This window comes from Thermobia domestica, chromosome 11 (genome assembly GCF_964235325.1).
Source record: "Thermobia domestica chromosome 11, izTheDome1.hap1.1, whole genome shotgun sequence".
In the NCBI taxonomy this organism is placed as follows: Eukaryota; Metazoa; Arthropoda; class Insecta; order Zygentoma; family Lepismatidae; genus Thermobia; species Thermobia domestica.
In genome coordinates, this window is record NC_137464.1 from 239,314,512 (window position 1) to 239,341,226 (window position 26,715).

The window sequence follows — 26,715 nt, forward strand, 5'->3', positions numbered from 1 at the left end:
ATGTGATGAGCGCAAAATGTAAGAGAATATGGCTTACGACGTGTTTTAAAAGCAAGAACAGAAACTAGAGGCAGAATCAGGAAGTTTACAGACGCAAAAGATTACATAAACATGATATCATGGGCTGAAGATGACGTAACTGAATTCCCCTTAGTAAAACATGTTTCCCAAAGACTTTATATGGAAGACATCTTAAGCTCAACCAAATAGTAAAGTGAACCCACTTATAGACCCCCGGCTTCTTTTGTCACATGCAAGCAGCGGAAAGAACTGTGAAACTGGTGACCGAATCGGTTCGAAATGTCTGTGGTTCAATCGCAAGAGAATGATACATAAAACCAAAAATTACTTACGTAAGAACATGCCAATATTTGATACAGAAAAACAGTCTGTGTTAATGAAGTAGAAACAAATATTTTGCAACTGTAACAGTTGTCATCATTAAGGGTATTATAAGTGATAAAAAAGGAACTATCAATGCCTTTAAAATGAATTATGATATTTTTCTACGTGTTCTCTAATAAAAAATATGTAACTGACTTGATGAGCTTTCATTTCAACCTTATTTACTACTATTTGTAACAAGAAAAATAGTTCGCGAATGTTTCGAAACTAGCAAAAATACAAACTTTTGTACGTTAAAAAAGAATTATTGATTATATTTTGTATTTTTTTTTTTTTTTTCAATTCTAATGCGTATGCATATACAGCCATCTTTTGTAACATTACATGTACGACAAGATCATAAATAATAAGTTACCAGAATTTATAATTTTTCAACTTTTTAATTTTTTTTTTTTTTTAACAAACTTCAAGCTCTTTGAGGTACCTCAAGTTGATGTAGTATAGAAACCAATTTTTTTCTTCTTTTTTGAACCTAAAATTCAACTTTTCCCCATTATTACAAAAAACCTTCCGCCCTACTGTATCTAGATGTAATAATAGCTGTTGTTCAACTGAGTTATATGTGGCACTGGGACTAAGCGTTCAACTTCAAAGACAAAAACAGAATAAATAGATAAACAGATATATTCTTCCATTGGACAGCAATCTCCAAGCTCGTAAAATGAAATATAGAATATATATATTAAAATGCTAGGTTTACATGTTTGTGGACAATTCTTTTAACAATGATATCTCGGAAACCACAAGCTCCAGAAAGATGCCGTATTTTGTGTAGATGGTTCGGTTCTAATTGAATATTTTTAAAAATGGCTACTATTTCTTTGTTACATTGTTTAGGGGTACACTGGAAGTATTGAAATTATAAAAAGTAATTTCTTTGTTACATTTTTTAGGGGTACACTGGAAGTATTGAAATTTTAAAAAAATTTCTTTGTTACATTTTTTAGGGGTACACTGGAAGTATTGAAATTTTAAAAAGTAATTTCTTTGTTACATTTTTTAGGGGTACACTGGAAGTATTGAAATTTTAAAAAGTAATTTCTTTGTTACATTTTTTAGGGGTACACTGGAAGTATTGAAATTTTAAAAAGTAATTTCTTTGTTACATTTTTTAGGGGTACACTGGAAGTATTGAAATTTTAAAAAGTAATTCCTTTGTTACATTTTTTAGGGGTACACTGGAAGTATTGAAATTTTAAAAAGTAATTTCTTTGTTACATTTTTTAGGGGTACACTGGAAGTATTGAAATTTTAAAAAGTAAATCATCATATCCTACGAGTTATACATTTCAACGCCACACATTTGTATACGGGGTTAGTATATATCTCTTCGGCGTTTGTTTCACGGCCTAATGATAATGAAAAACGAAGGATAACCACTTCTCCAGTCTAAGATGAATTTTTGTCGTTTGGAGTGTTTTGCCCAATGAACACCCTATATCACTGACATTATAATTAATTGTGTGTGTGTGCAATGTATTTGCTTACTACATACTGTATACAAGAAGAAAGAAAACACTGATCATACATAAATTAGAAACTCCAACCGGAAGTAGCTCAAATCTTGCAAACGGTGCGAGATATTGAGAAAATTTCCCCTTACTGAAATCTCTTGCAGATTTTTATCAAGATGTCCCTCACTTGTATCTGTATATGAACATGTACATGTTATGAGGAGTGACAAGATTCATGCTCATATGTGAGTGATGCGCTGTGTAGAAAGCGCATGTTTAGCTAGTATAAATATTAAAATATTTAGCCAACACTTTTCTATCACTCAATGTAAGTTCCGGGCGCAATGTACAGTAAAACCGCCAGACGTAACCAAGTAACCGCCCTAAACCAATGTAAAAAATATTCATACAAATTTAAGAGCTCGAGGAAATATATATATACAGTATATACAAAAACTGCGTCCATGATTACATTATTATGTCAAATTAATTAAAATAAAGACCATATAACCAATCATGACACTCGAAGCCATTCCTCATTGAAACTTTGTAAAAAGAAATATTTTAATTTTACATTCCATAGTTATGCTGTGCCCCACAGGCTAGAGGAGAAGGGTGATTTAAAATGAATTAATAGAATGAGACTGTGAAAGGAAACGAGAGAACCCTCGAAAACTTACGGATTCGATATTGCCCATACCTACTCAATAGCCTCGGATGGAACAGGAACCTCTTGCACAAATTGTGGGCACTGTCACTGTGCTTCCTATTCCTCATAAGCAGAGATTTATATCCTGAAATTCGATCCCATAAAACCTCCCATTGAATATGTATACCTTGTACCTGGCAACATGAAACGTCATAACCATAAAAACACCACTTCACACGGTAAAAGTATATACAGAAATTTCACGAAAGAAAGAAAAAAAACTCCATTATGTAACCCAACCTTAAAAAATAATGATTAGTTGGGAATGAGTGATTCTAAACCCACATGAAGCAAGGATGCCCACAGTATTGTATACAACCAATTAGTACCCAGTCACAATAAGTACCTCGTTTCCCATTCTCCGTAACGTCCTTCAAACATTTGTGCTTCACCAACAAGAACTAAAAACATCCAAGAATGATAATACAACATATATGCCTGCAAGCCAAAAAACATCCGACACAACAAAAATAACAGGTTCTGCAAGTTTCATATGATCTAATCACTAAGTACATAACACATGATAGTCATTTTGTGACAAACTTTTTAAAAAAGTGTATACACAGTTTGGCAGATAATATCTGTGGGTCTTTTGATGAAATTAAAGTATCAATGTGTATTACGATTTTCTCACGACAGATGTCGTCACTGACGTAACTGTAAAATAAAGATTTGATGTACAGCTGTGAATCAAATTGGTCGACGCACGGTTGTCGCATGAATAGTGGACGAGTACTTGTAAATATATATACTTATTTCTTGCTGTATACTCTTTCAACTTGCCGCACCAACAATTATTATTTAAACGCGACAAGACACAAAATGAATCAAAGAAGCGAACAGAAATACTGAACCACGCGTCTGAAATAATTACCGTGCGATTACATAATAGGTGAAGGAGATTCCCATTAAGTAAGTATACCGTAGCCCATCTTCGTAACAAATTACTACTCTTCATCTATTTAAGCAAGTCTTCCCAATGTAATGTATCGCGCAATCCCATGGGAAATGTAGCGAAATTTTAAAATATAAAAAACTGTACGCGGTAGCATCCAGAACGCCATGTCTGGAGTTCCTCAGATGTACTCATATAATAACCATGATACCTTCAATAATACGTTAAAACTAATTTAAAAAAAAAAATATATATATATATACGGGAATTAAGAACTATAATTATGACCTTTGGGCATCTACGGCCATTCTAGCCCATCACTATGAGGGATGATGTCCCTCGGCGAGCACACTACGCGAAAAAAATGGGGGAGCAAGGAAGCGACCTGGGACCTTTATATTAGGTATCATATCGGCATCTGCCAGATGTGAATGAGGGAAATTCATGAGAAACCTCACTCAGGATGGCTAGCACCAATCAACACCAGCAACAGTTCTCAATTCTAACCTACCCTAGGTGTATCTCTAAATGTTGTGGTGGTTCACTAGTTGTGTCGCAAGTCAGAGAAGGTTGGGAAACCTTGCACTAAAGCACGTGCACGGTGTGAACTTTTAACTTACTTATACAACTGACTCTTGATGGGTTAAAAATTATTACATTATAAGCGACATTTCATTTTTACTACATATGCCTAAACAACAGGATTGGTTTTGCAACTCAACAGGAGAGCTGAAAGCTAAGAGACTGAAAATTGAAGAGTAGCGCTGATGGTTAGAGTTCTGAAGGCTTAAGGACAAACGCTACTTCAAGTTACTGTAACTCGGAATACCTTGTCTGAGAAGGATTAATGACGCTACCATTTACATACGTTCCCTGCATAAGTTCATTCGACACTAATATTTCATTGTGAAGTAAACAGATTTTTCTCATTCAATTTTCCACATCTTAGACCCGCTTATCTCTACTGCACTATAATTACTGAAATTGGCCAAAGTGCACTCTGAGCAGAACATTCATAGGAACCGATTCACCTGAACCGATACCTTAGAACAGTTTAAGGATCAGTTCAGAAGAACGATTCCATCAATCGGAGCAATCAAAAACTAAATTCTGGACGAGTTTCGGAGACTACCTAATGAGCAATCATAATCCAAGTTCACGTCAGTAATGCACCCATTTAATGTAAAATCAATACACTCAGGTACATCACAACAGCGACAACTGGGTTCCGATGGCTAACCAAATGACCTCCCACTCTCCCGAAAATTGACTCTTGAACTGCACCGAATAATGGAAACGTCCTTGGGAACCGATATCTAAAATATTTTGAGGAATCAATTCAGGTGAAAAGCTGACTATCAATTTTTAGATCTAAATGGTGATTACTCAAACCCCCCGTTCAAAACACATTTTTTAAAAAATAAGAAAAAATAAACCATCCAAACCAACAACAAATAATAAAACTACCACTGCACAGGACACAATATCAGTGCCACCTACTGCTAAAACTCCGAAACAATATTATCAACAACAGAAGCAAAAACACCGATTCCGTACCTACTACCTACCATGTACAAATAACAATGACACTACTCCTCCTGTGCCACATCCTGTGACAAAATCACTTGTTCTCTGTGACAAAATCACAAAGTGCACTCTTACCCTGAAAATCCTCTCACATTATATAGTAGACTTTATGCAACCCTAATAGAAACCTCCTCTGAGACTTCGATCATCCTACTTAAACTAAATGAAAAGATTCGGCTGGGAACTTTATAGTATTACCATAAATTTTTAAAACGTAATATAATTCAACGTATCGAAATAACACATGAGTCTTTCGGATATCCATTTTTAAGAAATGAATTAATATTTCAACAGTCACTTCACGCTGAACTGATAAGTTTCGATTCCACAACTCAGGAAACGATTCATATGATTTCAAGATGGCAATACATAAATAAAACATTAGTCTCGCGTTCTCCTAATCATAGTTACCTATGGAGTACGCAAAAACTACAGGAGAAAATAAGCCTGAGACAGAGAATGCAATGTAGTTGTTGTTGGAAAACAAAAACCATGGAAGTTACGAAGAACTTTTCAATCTTTTGACTATGAAGTGTGAAAAATACCCTGACATCTCCCCCTAATGTGGACAAAGTGGTGCTGAGTTTATAACTAGCTGCAATGCAAGACAGCAAGTCTTTTCGCTGTCAGACTAAGTCTAGCATTTACCTCACCACGAAAGATGTGAAGCAACAGCTACGTGACGATTCCCAAGAAGGTGCCGAGTTGCTGGATTATTTTGATTCAACTTTTGTTAATGGGAAAATAATAGACGAAACGTAAGATTGAGAGCGGCTGTTCCGCAGTTTTTCGCACCAATGAGAATGTTCATGATGCAAACTTTTCCAATGATGCGAGGGACGGATGGAATAAGGTTTTCGCACCGAGTTGGAATTAAACATCAATACATTTGAAGGTTAAAAACGCAGTGACGCAGGAAGAAACCAGCAATACGCACTAGTGTTCGGAAAGATTTTACCTTAATAATTTCGTTCAATGAATTGTTTGCTAACGTACAGTTCCCTAAATACTCTGAGCAAGAAGTTGCTCAGGAATCGGATCTACTAGAATTTCTAGCGGCTCCGGCTGTAACTTTCACTGGTCGATACAAAGTAAACTCTTGTCATCTAAGCGATGATAAATTTAGATCTACATCAACTGCTTCTCTTAGTCTAGTTCTAAATTGCTCAAAACTTCAAATATCCAAGGTTTAAAATAATAACAGAAAAATTACACCAAGAATCCCTACATTTCCCGACCCCTGAAAAACATACAACTTATATTAAAAACACCATTATATCGCAATTTTCTAACTAAAGCATTTTTTTTTTAATTCAACACTCCACGAATATACCCTTTAAGCAAAATGAGACGAATAATTAATCACAGTGAATAATCGTATAATTAAATTCTGGTGCTTTCCCACATAGTACCCGTGCACCAAACGCGCGCACACGCAAGCCACTACACCAACACGGAGGATATAAGCTAGTGAAGTAATGCACGAAACCCATATTTAAAAAAACAAGGGTTAAGTTCCAAAGTTGGTCGTCCGTTTCTAGCAAAACTTTGAAAATTTACTGGGAAGAAATTAATAATTTGCTTGCTTGTGTGCTTGATAATGTATAAGGAGAGCGAAAATTGTGCTTATTTACTTATATAAACGACTCTAAACATGGAATTATTTGGCAAACGGAGGGAACTATTTGGCGTAAGGTTATTTAATGGTAGGATTATGGGAATGTAATGAGCATCTGTTTTGTAAACACAGCTGGTGATCAGGAAAATCTATTAAAAGTAAGTAAAAGTCATGGCTTAATAAATCTAAAAATAGATTGTAGAAAATGCGGTAAGCAAATAACTGCAAAGAAACGTGGAGAAAGTCATACTTGTCAATATAACGGTAACAACCAACATGGCGGCAGGGTTCTAAAACACAATGCCCCCTTTCCATTTTACTTGTAATAAACATGCGAGGCTCTAACCCGCCTTCACTCGCTGGGCAGCACTAATTAAATAGTAAACTTTGGTACACAAAGGAACCAATTATTACGCTTTTAGCCACAAACTAGGCGGACGACCAACTTCGAAATAAATGACAAAAACAATAGGTACCATGATGTACAACATAAACCACGCACTGAACTAGACATTTCAAAGGATGCAAGCATCAATAATCTCCGAAACCGACAATGAAAATAATCAGAAACATAAGTGGTAAACAGAAAATTAAACAAATACTTGCAATGGTAATGTGAAGAATGCCTTTAAATAACTACAAAAATTGAACAATTCACAGTTCTCGAACTTGATGTCGCAGTGAATGAACACACACACAACAATACCAAACATTAACATATACGATACTAAAAGAATTTCACCAATCTCCAGTCTAGATTTACTAATAAATACGAAGAATAGCTATATTCTATTACAGCTCACGTACTTAACTTTCAAACGATAACCAGAAACTAAACACAATAACAAAGCCTATTATCCTCATTGACGCACACGGCAATCTTAATTCAACTGCAATGTATCGATTGTGAAACAAAATACCTATATAATTGGCTTTTGCAGATTTAAGTTCAAACACGGCACATCAACTTTATTAGCTATTTGAATCTATATAAGTAACACGCACTCCATAGCCAAATACTTGCAATCACACAGCATAGCCCCAGACCATATGATAAATGGACTGCTAAACGAGACCACGTAAACGCACACAAAAACTCATCATTCAAAGCAAAAACAGTAACGAACCTAGTCGAACAGATTCGATCTCAAAACCAAACAAACCAAATCACTGATCGACTGAAATAACTAAAGCAAAAATTAGAGTTTACTTTAAGGTGGATCACCAGCCGGAAGTCAGTACATATTTTACCTCATTTGCTTAACTATTGCGCAGTGAAACATTACATATTATAAATATTATACTGTAAGATAAAATTATGTTACAGCTACAACACAAGACACTGATTCATTTGGTTGTGTCTTCAGATACCGAAAAAGGGAACAAATAAAAGAAAATATTTGATTCGTTTTACAATGACCACACAAGATGGCACTTGCTGTTAGATCTTACTAAAAGTGCTCGATTTTATGAAATTTTTATTTTGTGTGCGTAAAGTATTTTAAAGTAACGATCTTATTACGAAATAGATATATTGTTTGACCGTTTTTCGTGTTATGTTTCACATTTTATTTAAATATTGATTTGCATTTAAGAAAATAGATTTTGAGAAGAAACTTGCGCAGAACACTATAGTGCGTTATTGCCAAATTTGTACATTCAATTCTTGGATTCTAGCGTTGCAGTTCGAGAAGCGAAACTTAGCTGTGAATTGCGGTAAGGGTCGAAAACTAATTTCTATGTAAGTATCCCAGCAGAATTTCATGATTACTTCTTTTATTATCTGGTACCAGTAAGCACTCGACACTACCTGGCAACGGCGCACTATTCAAGCAGCTTTTAGCATAGCACCGAGAACACCTAGTTATCCACCTTAAAGGTGTCCTCCGTTTTTACTAAATGTTTACAAAATTTACACGAGAAAGGAGGCAAGGAATGGTGATTTGGACCTCTTATGTGATCCTCAGATGTGCAAGCTTGAGAGTGAACTTATGTTTAATACGAGAAACCATATATAGAAAAGTAGAGTGTGGTACTATTTGGAAGATGTGGAAGGTTTCGATGCTTCAGGAGCATAGTAGTCGTACTTTAAAACGTAACCTAACTATTTACTATATTTATTTTTTTTTTTATTATTTTATTTTGTGTGTGTGATTGCCAATAAACAATCACTTGTGCAATGTAAGTAGGACCCTATTAACCATGTCGAACGTCACAAGGAAATACCAGATTTCTGACTTTGATTGCTCTACAAATATACACAACTATTACAATCATGCTCATTGATACAGATTACTCCTTCAAACAAGGAGTTTACGTTATTTAATGACTATACTTCCACTCAAATTATTTCTCGTGGCGATTTCTTTTTCCAAAGTTCACCCTATCTAACATACAGTATAAATTCATCTTATTTCAGTTCAACCTTAAGGAAAGTCACATCCGTATGCATTTCGATATCATTACAAGAGGGAAAAAAAAAGTCTCCTAACATACCAGATCTCGTATGCAGCATTCAGCAGTTACATAAGGATTTCTTCCCTTACTTTGTAGTAATTAAAATTAAATTCTTTTCCGATTTGATTTCCCTTCAAACCCGCCACTGCTGCCTTCGCTCTTAGGGCTTTGGAGCTTAAAGCCATGATAATACTTCAATTTTAAAATATTTAACATTGCATTACTTATGCGGAAGCAAAAATAAATATAATTACCAAACTGTTAGCCTTTGTTACAAATAACAAAAACACGAAACTTATTTTATTTTGAGATTTCAGATGGTCAACTTCAACTGGTATTTTTCTTCACAAATCCGTCATGGTATTCAAACAATAAATCACTTCATGCTACATCGATATCTTCGTCATTTCTACCCAAAACCCATCCATGACTAAACATACTGGTTTTTCAAACTCTCTCCGACCACCCAAGGTAAGTTATGTTGCTCCTATAGAAATAAACAACCCGGATTTTCAGGAGAGTATGGGGAAGTTCAAATTATTAACCTACTAAAATGACGTACATTTCAATATTAGCCACCGTTTGCCTCTAGAGCGGAAACAGAAGCACCACAAAAGCTACTATTCTATTCAAATTGATAGCTTACTACGCTTTTTAATACTACTATACGTATACTAAGATATCAAAGAGTAAGTACTCACCCAGATATATGTCTCCAAATGAGCCACTACCTATTTTTCGGCCTAGTCTGTACTTATTTCCAACGCGGAGCTCCATTTCTGTAAAAGAAACAAAGGCATTGTCAAACAACGGCATAATAAACAGCTACAGTATTCGCAGCCATCTTGAAAATTTACTTATCTTCCTACAGAAACAACACTTCATTATAACGACAAATTTCTATCTTACCTGGGGCGAAGCTTCAAAAAGATTATGCAGGGCACCCAGCAAATATCCTATATTATGCACTACTTCATCAGGAAAACCATAGAGCACACCAAGTACAAGGATTCGTTCGATAATTCATCTTTCATTTCTCATCATTTCACCTAAAACTTACAAATCCCCGGATGTTGCATTGTGCATTGTACTCTCTTAGTTTTGATGGCGCTGTAGTCGCAGACAACGAAACAAACAGCGGGGACATTGCGCACCAATCATATGAAATGTAAACTTACTTGTTTTGTCTGGTGATTCTATGTGTTTACAAATGAAAGAAAACAAAAACAAATCTTGTACATGCATTATGAGGTAAAGTTTATAGCCATTTATCATGTCAGTTTACTTCCTTTGATTGTTAATTCTCTTATTCTGTGTAAACATTATGTGATAAAAATGAACTGTTTATATTTATTAGTACATGTGAGATCTGAATCATAACACGTTTATTAAACAGCGAGATCAGGTGACAATCCCTAATTGACACAAGTCGATAAATTTTCCAAAAACTCGTGTAGCCTTTTGAATGTGAAAGTAAATAAATTAGTATCAACACAAGAGCTCTTAACATTCAAACAAAATTTTAAAAACAAAAACTTCCTCACAAACTAATATTTTAAAAGAAAAAAGGATAAAAGAGTTTTTTTTTTCAAAGGAGAATTATATATATATATATATATGTGTGTGTGTGTGTGTGTGTGTGTTTGTATGTTTATGTATGTATGTATGTATATGCACTAGCTATGGAGTAGAAAATCAGTGCGGATTCAGAATAGGCGACCCATTATCTTTGCTTTAGCTTCGTAGATCTACTTTCAAAAATCATATTTCATAGGCTAATTATAGTCATCGATGCAGGTTGACTTCAAGAGAGAAAAATCGTTATAAAAACAGCATTTTCGGTCCAGTTTTACTATACGGAACCATAGATGTAAATTTGAGGCAAGTCTTTAATTTGCCCATTTTATGTCGAAAACAGAATCCAACCAACCCCTGTGGGGCTTGTAACCTGTTCCTACAACAACTACTTATACTATGGATCCGTATAGTAATACTGCATAGCATTTTCTTATCAAAATTCTGCGTACATTGCCTAAAAGACAGTTTCCCACTTTTTACTAAGATGCTACCCATTATTTGCGAACAGAATTTGAGTTAACTACCGCAGATGGCGACCCTGAAAGGCAAAATTTACGGGGAAGTAGACAGGATCAAACGAAAAGTAACCAACAAATAATTATTATTATTTTAATAATAAAGATCATCTGCATATTTGTAGATTTGGGGGGGCCAGAATTTTTTGAGTTAAAATTTCTTACTTATACTGCAGATATTTCTGTATTTTATATTGGTTCAGATTAGATCAGGTTAACTTAGTACTGGCCCCTCAAATCCAAAATTATACCAAGGGTATCATTGTAATCTGATTAATTAGGAAGAAAACCAAAGTTAAAATTTGAAAATCTGGAATATATGGGTTCGCATATTGATGTGACATTAGATAAACAGGCAATAGAGCATAAGTGGTAGCGTTTCATTAACTGTGGCACTGTGTTATTAACTAACCTAGAACGTGTGTGCTGGTGTAATAGAGGGAAATACAGAATGTAGGGCGGTAACTAATAAGAGAGGCAGAGAGCAGCATCTCAACTAAATGTAGTGAAATGGAGACAAACTATGAGTGATATCTCATTTTATGGGCGCATAGCCTACAATTGTAAAATGCACAATATATATATATATATATATATATATATATATATATATATATATATATATATGTGTGTGTGTGTGTGTTACTTGTTTTCACAATAAGATTGTGCAAGTAATCAAAATATATCGGGATCTTACCTCTTACATGTATAATATGGTAGAAATACGAAATGGAATGTGTGTCCTACACCACGTACTACCGGTACTTCAGAAGAAAGATATAATAAAGTGAAATGCTATGTAAACGCAGTGTACAAAGTGATCAAAGAATTGTCGCAAAGCTGTGCCACACACAAGACATGTGTTTTATTCCATATAAATAGATTTTTCGCTATTCTCCTGTATGCATATACTTACCGTCTCTGACGCACCCGATGGATTAAGTTCCAAAGTTGTTCGTCCGTTGTGTGATTGATAATAGGTAAACAGAGCGGAGGTTGTGTGTATTTTTTTTTCACGTGGTTATAAATATGGAACTATTTGGCAAGCGGAGGGAACTATTTCGCGCAAGGTTGAATTGTGGGAAAGTAACGAGCATTTGTATTCTGAACATGGCTACATGTGTACAAAGACGCTTCATTTGGTATACTCAGGCAGAGACGAGAAATTGCATTCTATTAATTTTAAGAAAATGGGTCCAAACTTCCCTAACCCGACCCTACCCTACCCTGCTTATCCTTTCTTACTCTTTTCTACCATACCCTACTCTATTATACTCTTTTTCTACCATACCCTTTTAAAGCAGTCTTTTTTTTTTTTTTTTTTTTTTTAATCGTAGCTTCTATTACGCTTTTTGTCGAAACGCAAGCGAATGACCAACTTCGGAATAAAATGTCCACCAGATCACTGCGAAAGTATTCCCTCGCTAACAGTTGGACCCTTCTGCTCTGCGTCGGTTAGATATAGGGCTGCCAGCTGGCCGCTTTTTCACCGACCTCGCCTGAAATATTATTGTTATTTTGATTAAAAGTGGTGACCGGTACAAACTTCTTACTAGCTCCTTTATGACCGGCTTTTTCAAATTTGTATCTAGGTCGAAGCAATTTCATCTAATTCGAAGTATAGATTTAAAAAGTAATTTTCATTCTGTAAATCCAAAGCTGTGGCATTTCACCGTTTATCAACGATTAATATATTTAGTTCATCAGTTTAGATAATTTTAAAGAGATGACAGAGACTGTACCAGGGAAATTGTAAAATTTACTTGTAAGGAATTTTATATATTTATCGAGAGTGAAAAAGGAGTTCTTAAAGAAATTTCCTGTAGTTAAAGTATAAGCTCAAAGAATAAATTTCATTACTGGTAGATACAATAAAATGATCAATGCCGATTTCAGTTTCTCATTTATAGCACAATGTATCTATTAAGCTTATTAGTGAATGTACTAAGGATATACAGAATCCAGATACTAATGGACTTTTGTTCACGATAGTACATTTCCTTCCCATTGATGGGTTCATACAGACATATTTCACACTTAGACCTATATCAAAGGAAATTTTGAAGGGGTGCTAGTTTTTTTGTTTTTCAGAGTTGGCAACCCTAATTATAGAGCATTCGTGCTTTTTAGTGGAAAGAAAGTACAAGTTTGTTTTTGTTTTTAAGTTAATTCTTGTTTTATGCTCTACAGTTTTTATGTCACATTTATACACACCTTACACTTGTAAACCTAAAATATATCAGTATTACTTTGTGTAAAAGTCTGTCACCTGCATAAATATGTTCCTAATAAATACGTCTTTTCATACAAAGTATACAATTTTACCTGTGAATCTTCCAAAATGTGGTGCGCCACAACTACACCAGCACCAAAAGAAGTTCATATTTTTTGAATATAAGTATATCCTTGTGTGGCAACCTAGTACAGGAAAGAAGTGTTTTCATATGCATTTTGTAATTTTTGATGCATCGCTCCCAGTCCCCCCCCCCCTCTAAAAGTGTATTTAAATATTATAATATTGTACAAGAATGCTGTGTATATTGCTGGTTGGAAACATGAGAAAGTAAGGATTCATGTTTTCGTTATTTCTAAAGAGTGCGTAGTGTGCAACACTTAACAGTTGAAAGGTATTAAATTTGAGCAGCAATACAGTACAGATGAATACCTATCTAATGAAGAGCAAAGAAAGTAATATAAAGTAATAAAGAAATATTAGTTATTAACAGTTAAGAGTGAATGACGGAAATGAAAGAGAAGTAATTCTAGCTAAGGTATATTAAAGTAACAACAAATAAATAGTAATACTACGTTGAAAACAAGTTCATATAGGTCTAATCCGGGGCCGCCATCTCCAGAAGATTGGTTCAGAATTTATGCAGCTCATATAAATAAAATAAAATTTTAGTTGAGTTGAGTTTATTTGAGTTAGCGTCCCTTTCAGCAGCGAGGCTATATGAGACAAAATAAAATTTTAGTTTGACGTCCCATATTATGCCCTTGAGGCTAAAGGTAAATGTTGAATATCAAAGGTTCATGATTGTGAAATGGAATTTATGTGCTCTTCCAACGGGAATCGAACCCAAGACCGTATGCAGAAAAGACATACGCTCTAGCGACTAAACCAGCAAGGAGGGCTGTACTTGCAAATACAGTAGAGCGTCGATTATCCGAACGTCGGTCAACCGAACGACCGCTTAACCGAACTGTGTACTCGCTCGCACCTGTTACTCTCCCACCCTATCGTCCATCATCCCCCTCACTCCCAAACCAAGTTTCCCACAGTAGTCGCCGCACTGAGCCACCGCTGGCGGAACATTGCTTCTAATGGGGCCTTCGTAAGGCGCTGCTGACCGGCCAAGCCGCCAGTCGCTGTGTTTCAACAATCAGCACACTTCTTTTTATGAATAAATTTACTGTACAGTACTTCTTTTTGGCAAATAAAGATGTACAGTTCGATTATCCGAACAAACCAGTTTTCCGAACACCCATGTCCCCCAATTACTTCGGATAATCGACGCTCTACTGTATATTTCGTCCTATACTTGGTTGAATTGCCCAGCCATTTTTTTTTTTTTCTAAAATAATGTTACAACTTCCGTGATTTGTGTTCGTGTTAGGTTGGGCTAGGTTAGGTTAGTATTAACTACTTACATCATTGTGTTTATAATCCCTTATGTTGTAAGTATTTCTACTTTTCTCTACTGCATTTTCCACAATCAGTCTTCAACTTCAATAATCCGTGTCTATGTACAAATCGTAATAGTTCAACTTCATTACCAATAAGTACGTACAAAGTTGAAAATGGAAATGTCACATCCAACACACAGGCCCACAATATCTCAAAAAAGAACTATGTACTTGAATTGTTCTATTTATATTTATTTGACGCCTTCCGGTAAGTAGACACAAAATGTACTTTTATTGCATTCCTTAGGAAACATAAATCAATTATGCTTGCCTTACTTCAACTTGATTTCTTCTGTAAATCTTGTAATTTTTTTAACCCTCATTCTGGACCCCTTCTCTTAAACATAAACCCATATTTCATGTGTGTACACGTATATATCATAAAAATAAAACTTTTGAAAATCATGACTATATAAGGTGATGACTATAAGCTAGTAGTGCACCAATTTCGTTGAGTTAAGTTGATTTTGAGTTTAACGTCCCGTTCAGCAGCGATTAACGTGGAATCCAAACCACATGAGCTCACGCCGGGAATCGAACCCGGATCTCCCACGCCAAAGGCGCGTACGCTAACCGCTTAGCCACGAAGGAGCTCTGCATCAATTTCGGTTTGGGTTAGGGTAAAGTTGGGAATGCGACCATAGGGATTTTGGAACAGTGACTATGCGCGTAAGGGAAGAAACTTAAACAAAAAAGTCATAAAAGTCCACTTGAAGACCTGAGCCGCTCCAACGCCATCTGTCAGCGACCGGCTGAACTATGTCCAATCTAGCGACGAGCATATGGTCAGTGCACTGCATCATCCTGTCACTAGCTTTCTAGACCGTGACGTCATTCATTCACGTGACTCCTCAGTTTACCTCACGATGCTCGGTAGACGTCGAAAGTTGGGAAGCACCGGCCGGGAATCAAACCTGGGACCACGTGGACGTAAGTCCAACGCTCTAACCACTGGACTACAGTGCTTCATGCGCATAAGGGAAGACAAGTACGGAAGACATGTTGCAGCGTGTGCTCTGTAGAGACTAGAAGTTAACAGTGAATCTATTCCGTTTCGGGGCAGGAAGAAGCTAGATGCCCTTTTGGAGGTGCATCCGTAGGGAGCAAGAAAGTTAGATACGGTGACTATGCGGGTAAAGGAAGATAAAAGCAATACGCTTACACCAGCCAATGAATGCTACGTGATCACTATAATTATAGTCTGAATCAGCCGAATTGGCACTTGGCGTCATCCAATGAGTCCACAGCACGCTTTTGTCTGTTTTTGAGATTTTTTTTTTTTTCTCGTCCTTTGCAAGTCATTTACGCCAAATTCTTTTCTTTCAGTTTCGTGGGAAAATAACAGATTATGAATTGCATTTCTCGGAAGAAAGATTGCATCCAACCAGCCAACTAGTTCACTACTTGTTAATAAACATTAAATCAACAATTATAACTTAAGAAATACAGCGCATGTAAAGTTTCCGAGGGGACTTCAAGTACGGTTTCTTTCCCATATTTGTATTTCGTATAATCTCATATTTTCAAAATTCATTAACTTCTGAATAATAATAATAATAACAATAATAATAATAATAATAATAATAATAATAATAATAATAATAATAATAACTGCTATTATTATTATTTTTATTATTATTATTATTATTATTATTATTATTATTATTATTATTATTATTATTATTATTATTATTATTACCGTCTTAAAGCTTAATTAAATAACTCGGATGAGGCGTCAGCCTACCAAAATTTATTTTATATCCAACATTTAAACCTCTAATGATCCTGAATATTTATTATTAATCATTTTATTTGTAACTCGAACTGCTTATGTGGATTATATACTTTAATATATAGACTTTAAGGAGTGAACTAAATAGTTTTAAGATTTCCCCGTGTTTTCTTGAATCCCTGGTGTTGTAAGAGAGAATTTAATGAGTAAAAAAAGATAAATATTGAGATTTGTAAACACTGTGTCCAGTCTTCAGTAACGTCATCCAGCATTGTTTGTATATGAGTCATCAGGTATGAATGTAGGAGAAGCTATGACAGAGGAAAACGTAATTACAAGGGTAATTAGAAAGAAGTGTTATCTTATAACAATATTAATAAACATAGAAAAAGAACTCACCTTGCATCCGGTGCTTTTGTATCCGTTGTTTGATGTTAAAACTTATTATTCGATATTTCAGCCGCGCTGGGGCCATGATCGTGAACACTCCGACTGCAAACTGAAAGAAATCACTCAGATATTACGAAGTTTTTATTCCTGTGCTAATGAAACACTCCAAATGTCTACAAAACACTCAAAAATGTACAAGATAACCAAAACAGTTCTTCCCGTTGTGACGTCCCATTAATCATGCTCTCACGGAGAGGAAACGAAATGACTCACGTGGCTGCCAAACAATGGAGAGCCAGTCTGATCCTCTATAGCAGAACATGCCGCGATCTGCGATGTGATCGCAGAAAATTTGCTGCGCCTGTGCAGAAAAATTGCCAGAGAAAAAAAAAAATATAGCCAACAGAAAAGTGTAAAAACATGCCTGCTATGTCTTACATTCACGGACGACTCGCATAAATATAGTTTGAACTATTTACGTCGTGTAAAGCGTATTTTTAACAATCACAAGTGTTTCTTTTACAGAAAATTTTGACTTACAAAAGCTCATCGCAGAAAGTCAAAGAAAGTTCTGCCATTGGGGTCTGATCATCAACCGTCAGTAATACAGGCACATTGCGCACACACAGCAGCCATAGCTCGTTCAGTGTTAAAGAGAAATAGAGGTATCGAAGCAGCTTGTTCGCGTGTGTTTGTTGTATGACTTTATGCCAGGCATTGGGAAGAATGCCGTGAACGAACGCACCTCCAGGCATCGGTTCCAGAAATTCCATTCGGGAGATGTGATACTTTTGGATAAACCTCGCAGTGGACGGCTACATGTGTTGGATGACGAGACCCTGAAAGCAGGCATCGAGGGGGACAGTGGTCAAACATATGATGAACTTGCACAAAGCTTCTATGTTTCCGCTGAAACAGTCAAGACTTGCACCTACATGGGAGTTATACAATAGTAAGACTATTCATGGCTTTGGATTGATTGTTTTAACAAAAGAGACACTGACCAAAGCTTAAAAACCCACTTTATTTTAAATTATAATTTGTAATAATAAGATGTCTGTATTTTCATTTATTTTCGATTGTGTCTGAAGAAGGATATGCTAGATATCCGAAACAGTTACAAATTATAATTTAAAATAAAGTGGGTTTTTAAGCTTTGGTCAGTGTCTCTTTTGTTAGAGTAATACAAGTTAAGCAAGTGGGTACCTCACACATTGCTGGCAGCCAACAAGGTAGAACGAGTGACAGCCTGTTTGTCCATGCTCACTCGCCACCTGAACACACCCATCTTTAATCGCTTGCTCACTGATAATGAAAAGTGGGTCCTGTATGGCACTCCCAAGTTTACCAGGCATTGGTTCTCGTCACGTGACCCTGTTCCTCACACCTCAAAACTAGCTCTACATTTACAAAATTTTATGCTCTCTGTAATGGTGCAATTGACGATAAGTGGTGCATTACGAGCCCTTTTCTCTAGGTCAAACCATCACTGCTGATCTCTCGGATGCACTGTGCATTCCGGTGCAAGGATGCACTGTGCATTCAGGGTATTGGTGAATCGCTCTGCCAAGCCACATGTGGCAAAGAGGAGCCGGGATACCCTTCAGCAACTTAGCTGAAAAACATTGTCATGCACCATATTCACTGGACCTTCAGCCAACAGATAGCACCTGTTTCATTCCCGCGAGAACCGCCTCCTGGGAGATTCTTCATAAATGAATGAGACCTGCTGAACGCACTCATGGAGATCTTTGCATCCACGACTGCCGAGTTTTATGACCAGGGTATTGTACAACTGCAGAAACGTTGGAAGCTGATGGAGATTTCTTCCAAACCTAAAGGTACATACTGTCCATTGTATTGCTCTCTGTTTATCACTGCTCTAGAACGGCAAAAACTTTTTTGGTTAGCTTGTACATTAAATATGTCGTTGCAGAAGAAGTTCTAGTGTAAAATGCTTACAATAGTAGTTCGTTCAAAAAAAAAAAAAAAAAAGTTATTCGAAAATGAATTTGTAACTTAACGTCACGCGATAATGCCATTTGGGCTAAAGAAGACGGATAATAAAAGAAATCAATGATTGTGAAAAGGTTGGTGTAGTAAGCGTGTAGGAGAAAAGCTCATTCACACGATGTTGTCCACGACAAATTCACGCAGCCTAGGATCAAACCAGGGATCCCTAGCACCAGAGGTTATCTCCACCACTAAGCCACCATGGATCCCCAAGGGTTTTTTGAATACAAAACATTTACATTAATAAGATTTTATTTTTCACCTGGGCATATGTAAAAATTGCACAATAACATACTGAGAAATGAGAATAATTTCGTGTGACTGATGTAATTTTCCACAGGGGTATTATTCGAAGAGAAAAGAAATTACTGAAAAAAAAATTAAATAAAATTAAACTACACTTGGATACAGTAAGTTATATTTTTTACAAATTATATAATTAAGCGTTAAATCATATCTTTAAATTTAGTATAATATGGTTATGTTAACACTGGCCAATTTTTGGGAAAATATGTATGGCATTATGCATATACAGTGTTAGCCAGAATGGGTGACTCACTTTTTTTTTTTTTTTTAATAGACATTCTCTTTGCACGTGATAGTGTCGTCTGCTAGGTTTGTAGTCTGTTAATTGTTCATTGTATCAAGTTTTGTTCATAAGTATCTAGAGATTGTATTGTTCGCACCGAACGCGTCCTACTGTGTGCACAAGGAAAGGTAGCTTCTGACAGTTTGGTGAGCACGTGGAGTATTGGAGGCGCTGTTGCCAGAAGCTCAGCAACAGAGACAGCAGCTCTGGCGACAAACTTAAGACATTTAACAAGTTGTCTTAACTACCGACAACAGCGCGGTCAGTGACCTTCGTTGCCTAGAAACAGCGTGGAAGAATAGTGCTGTGATTGGCGAAGATTGTTCCTCACGTTTTGTTTACATTTGCAGCTATCTGTCAGAGGCCCCTTTCAGTAACTCGATAATAGTTCTCTTTTTACTCTCGTTGAAGGGTAATAATAGTGACTATGCTTGGGAAAAGATTTCTGGAAATGCACGCACAAAATAAAGATTCTGAGTAAAGAAGGCTACAGTATTCGCCAAATTGCTGCCATTTGCATTTGGCACAGAAAATAGTTACCGGATCAATAAGTACTTTCAAAAGCACTGGAAATTATGTTTATAAAAAGCCCAAAGGGTGTCAAAAGTGTACAAGTAAGTGTATGGATGACGCCATACTTTTGGCAGCAAAGAAGTCACCCAAAAATTAGCCAAAGCAATCCAGGCTGGTTTACCAAACGATGGGAATCTTCCTAGCCAAAGGTTATCCGCAGGAGTGTATTATGTTCCAATTTAAAATCTTACACGCCTTCCAAAGAGCCGAAATTGTCGACCAAGAACATTGCCGATTGATTGACATTTTGTTGACTGTTGAACTATGAAACAGAGTTATATTTTCGGACGAGACCCAAGTATTGCAGTTTTATGTTTTTTGTAGACACATATGCCAGTCTCCCAATACAAGGGAATCTCCCACCGTAAAGAATTTCTCAAAAATCATGGGCTGGGTGCCGTTTCTGCTAAAGGAAGATGTTAATTGTGGTTCGTGCCAAAAGGGATATCAGTGAATGGATCTATCTATCTCGATGTACTTAAAGAGAAGTTACCAGTGCACCCACTTCCAACATGGTGGCTTAGTTTCATGCCACCAGACAAAGGCTGTTAAGGAATGACTTGAAACCAGTGGATGTCAAATTCTTGAACCTTAACCCGGAAATTCTCCTCACCTGAATCTTATCGAGAACTGTTGGGTAATTTTAAAGTGAAAAGTGGCTTAACGTAATCCTAATTCAGTTTCTCATTTAAGAGAAGTTATAAAATACGTCTGGGTTACAGAAAATTACACCAGAATACTGCGAAAAATTGTGTCTGTCCGTGCTTTCTGGCATCCAAGCTGTGTTAAAAAAATAGACTTACGTACCAAATTTTAAAGTCACTCTCAAGCATATCACTGAATTGTATCCTTTGTATCTGTCTTTAAACTGGAATGTATCATTTATATCAAATACATCCGTATTTAAATGATAATGTTCTTGTGTATTCATAAGCATGACACTTATTTGTGGCGAGTCGTCCATTATGGCCAATACTGTACATTTTATAAAGGATTTTAATTTATCTCTTTCAGATTTTTCTAAATCATTCACTTCCAAATTCTTTTCTTTCAGTGTCATCTGAATATAAAAGACAATGAATCGCTTTGTTCCGGGTACAAGGACGGCGTTCAATCGCCAACCAGCTCACTATTTGTTAATAGACATTGAATCACCAACTACACCTTTGAATTTAAAAAATACAGCACAGGTAAAGTTTTGGAGTGGATTTTGAGCATTTTATTGTTTTTCATATTTTTATGTAGTGTAATCTTACATATTAATACACAAATATTTGGTTTGTGCCAAAAAAAAAAAAAAAAATCGCAAACTTACGAGCTTATCAATTATCTTTATAAAAAGTATTGCTTTTGGCGCGGAAAACCTAAGTTCGATTTCTGGCGGGAAGTTATGTAGTTCGGATCCCACGTTAAGATGTAAGGCTGCGTTTCATATAGCCTCGCTACTGAAAGGGGTGCTAAATTCAAATCAAATCAAAATCTATGAAAGGTCTTGTTTTTAGTGTGTTAAAACAGAGAAGAGAAGTGGCCTACAGAGACATCACTTATGATTCAGGTAGTTACATATTTCCTAACTTGCCCTGTTTTATTACTAACCTAAAAGTTAGTTAATTGGCTCGTATAAGAGTGGCAGCTCCCCACCTTCAATCACTGAAAATTCGACCGTATTAGCAATTTTACTTTAATATTGCATTAAGTATTTGATACAGGTAATTACAATAACGTTTGGTTAATATTAGTTCATTAGTTCTTTGCCTTTCTATTATGAAATTTCATATCAGTGCTTGAAAATCATCTTCACGGGGTTCACACTGAACTTGAAAGTCAGGAAGAATCAGGGAAATGCTTCAAAATAGACCGAAAGTCATGCAAATCTACTATATTTCACAGAAGAGTCAGCGAATTTCTTTTTGTAAGCTACGAAAGGTAGACTCAAAAGATCAGAATAGAGTCAGAAGCTTGAGGAGCGCCGAAAGATGTTAAAACTTCAAGCTTTGAAAGAAAAAGAAGAAAATTAAATTAAAAAATCAAATATTACAAAAGAAGAAAATAAGTTCGCTTTATTGGTTGTAGATAATCAAAGAGATACACCAAATTAATATATATGTTTGCTTGTTTATGTTTATGAATATATTCAGAATGCAGAGATATTGAAGATCATTATACTTACAAATTTCTGTTAATTCCTGAATATTATTTACAACTATGTTTCAACTCTTCCGTGGCATCATGGTCACGAAGGATAAAACAGGAAGAAGAAAAATAGAAACACAAAGGAATAAAATGGAACGGACTTACCAAGGAAAGACCAGTGCTACAAAACACTTCGTCAATTAACATCGATTAGAATGATAGAATTTCTGAGCATCGTTTTATATTGTCTAAACTTCGTTAACTTATATTTATCGTTTGGTACTAGCGTTTTAGGAAGTTTGATACTTGTATTTACAGATATATGGTTAACATACGTGCCTTCGGCGCGGGAGACACGGCTTCGACTCCGATAAGAGCTTGTGTGATTTAGATCCTACGTTAAGCTGTTAATTCTATGTCTCATATAGCCTCTCTGCTGAAAGGGACGCCAATCTCAAATCAAACCAAACATATATTTACCGTAAGAAGGTAAACCTATTGTTACGGGATATGAACCAAGGTTCGGCAATCTTTATTCATGTTGGGAATTAGTCGTCCATCAATTGAGAGCCTTCTAAGTTGGAGTTCGTAACTTTAGGTGGTTATTGACATCGGACATTCGTTTAAAGTCGCCAGCTGATATCTAAATTTTACTTCAACGAATAATTTGTTTGCTTTCTACAAGGAAGTCCTTGTATGTGTAAAAGCTTTTTTAAGAAATTGTGGTAGCATTTTCTAGTACCTTTACCCCTTACGTTGCTTTGCCATAGTCTCACACGCGACGCTTTTAAGTTCGTTTATGATTAGATCAGTTGCTTTCTCAATAGCTTTTATCCGACTGTCCCTCTGACATCATGAGTGATTTAGGGTTTAGGATTTAGATTTCTGGGCTTTCGGCATCTAAGGCCATTTAGCCCGTCACGTTTGAGAGATGACGTCCCTCGGCGAGCACACTATCCGGGGGAAGGGAAGGAAGGAAGCGGCCTGGGACCTATAAGTGAGGTACCACCCCGGCATTTGCCTGGTGTGAAAACCCAGGAAAACCTCATTCAGGGTGGCTGGCCTGAAAAAGCGTTTTACACTTTTTCGACCGAGTGCCCCCACCGGGAATCGAACGCGGGGCCACGACATCATGAGTGAGTATACGGTGATAACACCCACATGATCACATGGAGATGGTCAATCACTCCCAAATTGACAAAGTCCTCATTTCCTCATCTAGCTGATCTAACACAAAACGTCTAGGCTTCCAACTGAGATGGTAAGGTTTGCTGGCAGACGCCTACCAGAAAGTAGGAAGAGAGACTCATAAGAGTCAAAGTACTTACTTTCCATAATAACTTCATCGTGATCGTAGCGGACAATGCCTAGATGTTGACATTGCTAGACGGTTGTACAGCTATATGGGATTTGTGGAAACTGAATATATATCAGAACATAAGTGATAATGTTTGCGGTAGCACGTCAGGAAAAATTTACTCATTCATTGAGAAAAAGTCGGAGAAATCAATACTAGAACTTTAGTGTGAACCCTGATTTAAAGAACTGGATATTAAATTGGTCTTAAACAGCATGCTAACACTTTCAGAAACATTTTTCTTCAAATTCTGAATCCTGAAAAATCCTTGAATCTCCCGTGGCGATTCAGTTTATGGAAGGAAGGTCTTACTGAGGAGGAACAATCAAGGTACGCCTTGTTCTTTCAGGTACTGCCGTTACTTCTCAAGTAGCAGTGTGACTTGGTGTAAAATAACGCAATCCAGTTGTATGTTTTTTATTTGAAAACATGAGTTGGCAACTTCCTTTTGAAGCAAAGAAACACACAACTTGACGACGCCATTTCACAGCAACCCAAGCCACTATTTGACAAGTGATAGTGAATAGGAGCTGATAGAACGGAGTGTTTCTCGACTGCTTTCCCTTAGTCCATTTCTTCAGATGTCCTTGATGTGTTTATTTCTCTTCTTTCGATTTTTATTCTCGCCGAACAAGGCTCCAGGAGAAAGTCGAAAGTACAAGAGCTTTTCAAGAACCATATTATGAAGTAAGTTAGATGATGACCTTAGTGCAATTTAATACATCGGTGTACAAAACTTAAGGATGAAAGTACGAGGGGCGTCCAATAAGTTATGTACCTAGACAGGAAGGGAGAGGCGGAGCATAATGACCCCTGACACGCATGCCAAGGCCACTGTGGGGAACACAGCTGCACAATTTGAAGTCAGTCGGAGCTACACAATGGCCATGAGCAAAGTGTTTGTGTTATGCCACGTAGCAAATGTTTTTGTGACGGCCCGGAAAGTTGAGGCTGCCATTGCTGACTGTGGTTTCCAAGTGTTGAATCATCCTCCCTACAGTCCGGACATGGTCCCTAGTGCGTAGTTCTTCTTCCGACACCTGAAGAAACACCTGCTTTGACAATGTTTTTCGTCAAACGATCCAACAGGCTGTTTCCCAGTGGTTTGCAGGCCACGACAAAGACTTCTCTGGGATTTCTTCGCTGCCCACAAAGTGGACACGGTGCGTAGACCTCCATCGGGACTACATCGAAAAACAGTGATGACCAGGTGAGCCTATCTGCATTCCTTCCTGTCTAGGTTGATAACTTATTGTACCCCCCCCCCCCCCGTAATTTTTGTATGCTTTGTCACTCAGAAGTAGCATAGATCGGTGAAACGAATCATACATATAAAATAGTGCTACAGTACGATACAGAAACAACAGGTAAAAGTATGTGATTAGAAGAATAAAAATGGTACTTTTATACAGATACAATAGCTTAAACTAAAGGCACTGCGATTCACAATGGCCCCCTGCCATTTCCGAAGGAATTAAATGGTGTTTAGCAAGAATCTGTGATCAGCATGGACAGCGATGTATGCTCACAAGTTCGGTATGTATGTTCACAATGTGCTTTCAATCTGCTCACAAGTTCGGTAATGAATTGTTGTAATATGGAGTTTCGTTTCTTTAGCAGCGCCGTTGACAGCTTCTTCATGATCTTTGATGCATCAGGATGTGCTGCAAGAAGTCTTCCCATAGCATCTCACACGTGCTCGATGGAATAATAGTCGGGCTAATTGGCAGGTCAGCCCATTCGGCAAATATTCTGTCGTTCGATGAAATCGCACCGCACATTAGCATTCATAAAGATGAAGTTGGAGCCGACTGCATTTCTAAGATGACGCATGCGGGGTACGAATACAGTGACGTAATAACATTGAGCGGTGAGTGTGCCGGTTCAAAAATTTAGAGGTCTGTATGCCCATGCAACGTTATGCTTCCCACACAAGAACAGCTGGACAACTAAAACAATCATAATGGATAACGTTTCTGGGTTCATTGCTCTTGCCAGATGAATGTATATGTACAGTCACTAGTCGTACTGAATCTGTACTCATCTGAGAAGAGAGCTCGAGTCGATTTAGTCCTGATGTTCTTGGCACCACCACAAACTGTGCCGCTAAATTGCGGATTTCAACGAAACACTACGTAATGGTCGTCGGGCAAAGAGACCACCCCCAAGCAATCGACGTGCCACTGTAAAGCCTGAGATTGGGCCCATTGGAGTTCTGTTAAATGTGTTTTAAATTGCACCCATTGTTATGACGTCGGTCCCTTCTTGCCTGTTGCACAATGTAGCGGTTCCCACTGTTGTAGTTGATCGTGATCGATTACCACATTTCCTTTCGATAGCATTGCCTGTGGTTCGGAACGCTTCCCAAGCACGTAAAACAATGCTGTGGATAGTACCTCGACACAGTTCGTCCTTCCAGTTCCTCGTGTAAGTTACCCAAATGTCTCCAGTGTCATCCAAATGTCCGGACCATGTTGTTGTGAGTAACATCATCACAAATCATCTTAACGGCTCTCTGACTGACACTGTTTCCAGTAGCGGATCTAGACCGGCGCCGGTGGGCCTAGGCCCGCCAAGTTTTTTGAGTGACAAAGTAATTGAAACTATTATTTATATGCCTTCTATTCTTTATTGGAACATTTTTGAAACATTAAATATAGTTTGAGTTGCAGTTTTTCTGTTATGCAATGTATAAAACAACACTTGAGGTATACAATGTCAGTGTCAAATCTAGCCACAATATCCATCGGGAGAGAGTTAAGTTGGAAAAATCTGCAGGACACATGAAAAATTGTAAAGTCATGATAATGGTGTATGATCAAAAAATACGGTGAATAATTGTATTAGAAACAAAATAATAAGCTTACATGGAATTTGATTTAATCTCCTTCAAAGTACTGTCCTTGGCTGGCAATTCAGTTATCCCAACGTTAAATCCATGACTGGAAGCATTTCTGGAAAGCTTCTTTTGGAAGAGCGTTCAGCTGCTCTATCGTGGTCCTATCAATATCAGGAATGGTGTC

General features: G+C 36.9%; 2 protein-coding genes across 6 annotated transcripts in view; one reads left to right on the forward strand and one right to left on the reverse strand.

Annotated features, from left to right (window-relative positions):
• The window catches only part of LOC145664845 (casein kinase I-like), a 74,164-nt gene extending 63,974 nt beyond the window's left edge, over positions 1 to 10,190 (reverse strand). For 2 of the 3 annotated variants that reach the window (XM_081731859.1, XM_081731860.1), the window contains exons 1-2: positions 10,035 to 10,190; positions 9,827 to 9,904 (exon numbers count right to left, since the gene is read on the reverse strand). In XM_081731859.1, coding sequence (XP_081587985.1) covers positions 9,827 to 9,902 — 76 coding nt within the window. In that variant the 5' untranslated portion in view covers positions 9,903 to 9,904; positions 10,035 to 10,190. The remainder of the gene's footprint in view (positions 1 to 9,826; positions 9,905 to 10,034) is intronic. The other variant, XM_081731858.1, reaches the window with a different exon arrangement.
• A 43-nt stretch (positions 10,191 to 10,233) lies between these two features.
• The window catches only part of LOC145664844 (meiosis 1 arrest protein-like), a 56,497-nt gene continuing 40,015 nt past the window's right edge, over positions 10,234 to 26,715 (forward strand). For 2 of the 3 annotated variants that reach the window (XM_081731855.1, XM_081731857.1), the window contains exons 1-2: positions 10,234 to 10,376; positions 21,257 to 21,392. In XM_081731855.1, coding sequence (XP_081587981.1) covers positions 21,279 to 21,392 — 114 coding nt within the window. In that variant the 5' untranslated portion in view covers positions 10,234 to 10,376; positions 21,257 to 21,278. The remainder of the gene's footprint in view (positions 10,377 to 21,256; positions 21,393 to 26,715) is intronic. The other variant, XM_081731854.1, reaches the window with a different exon arrangement.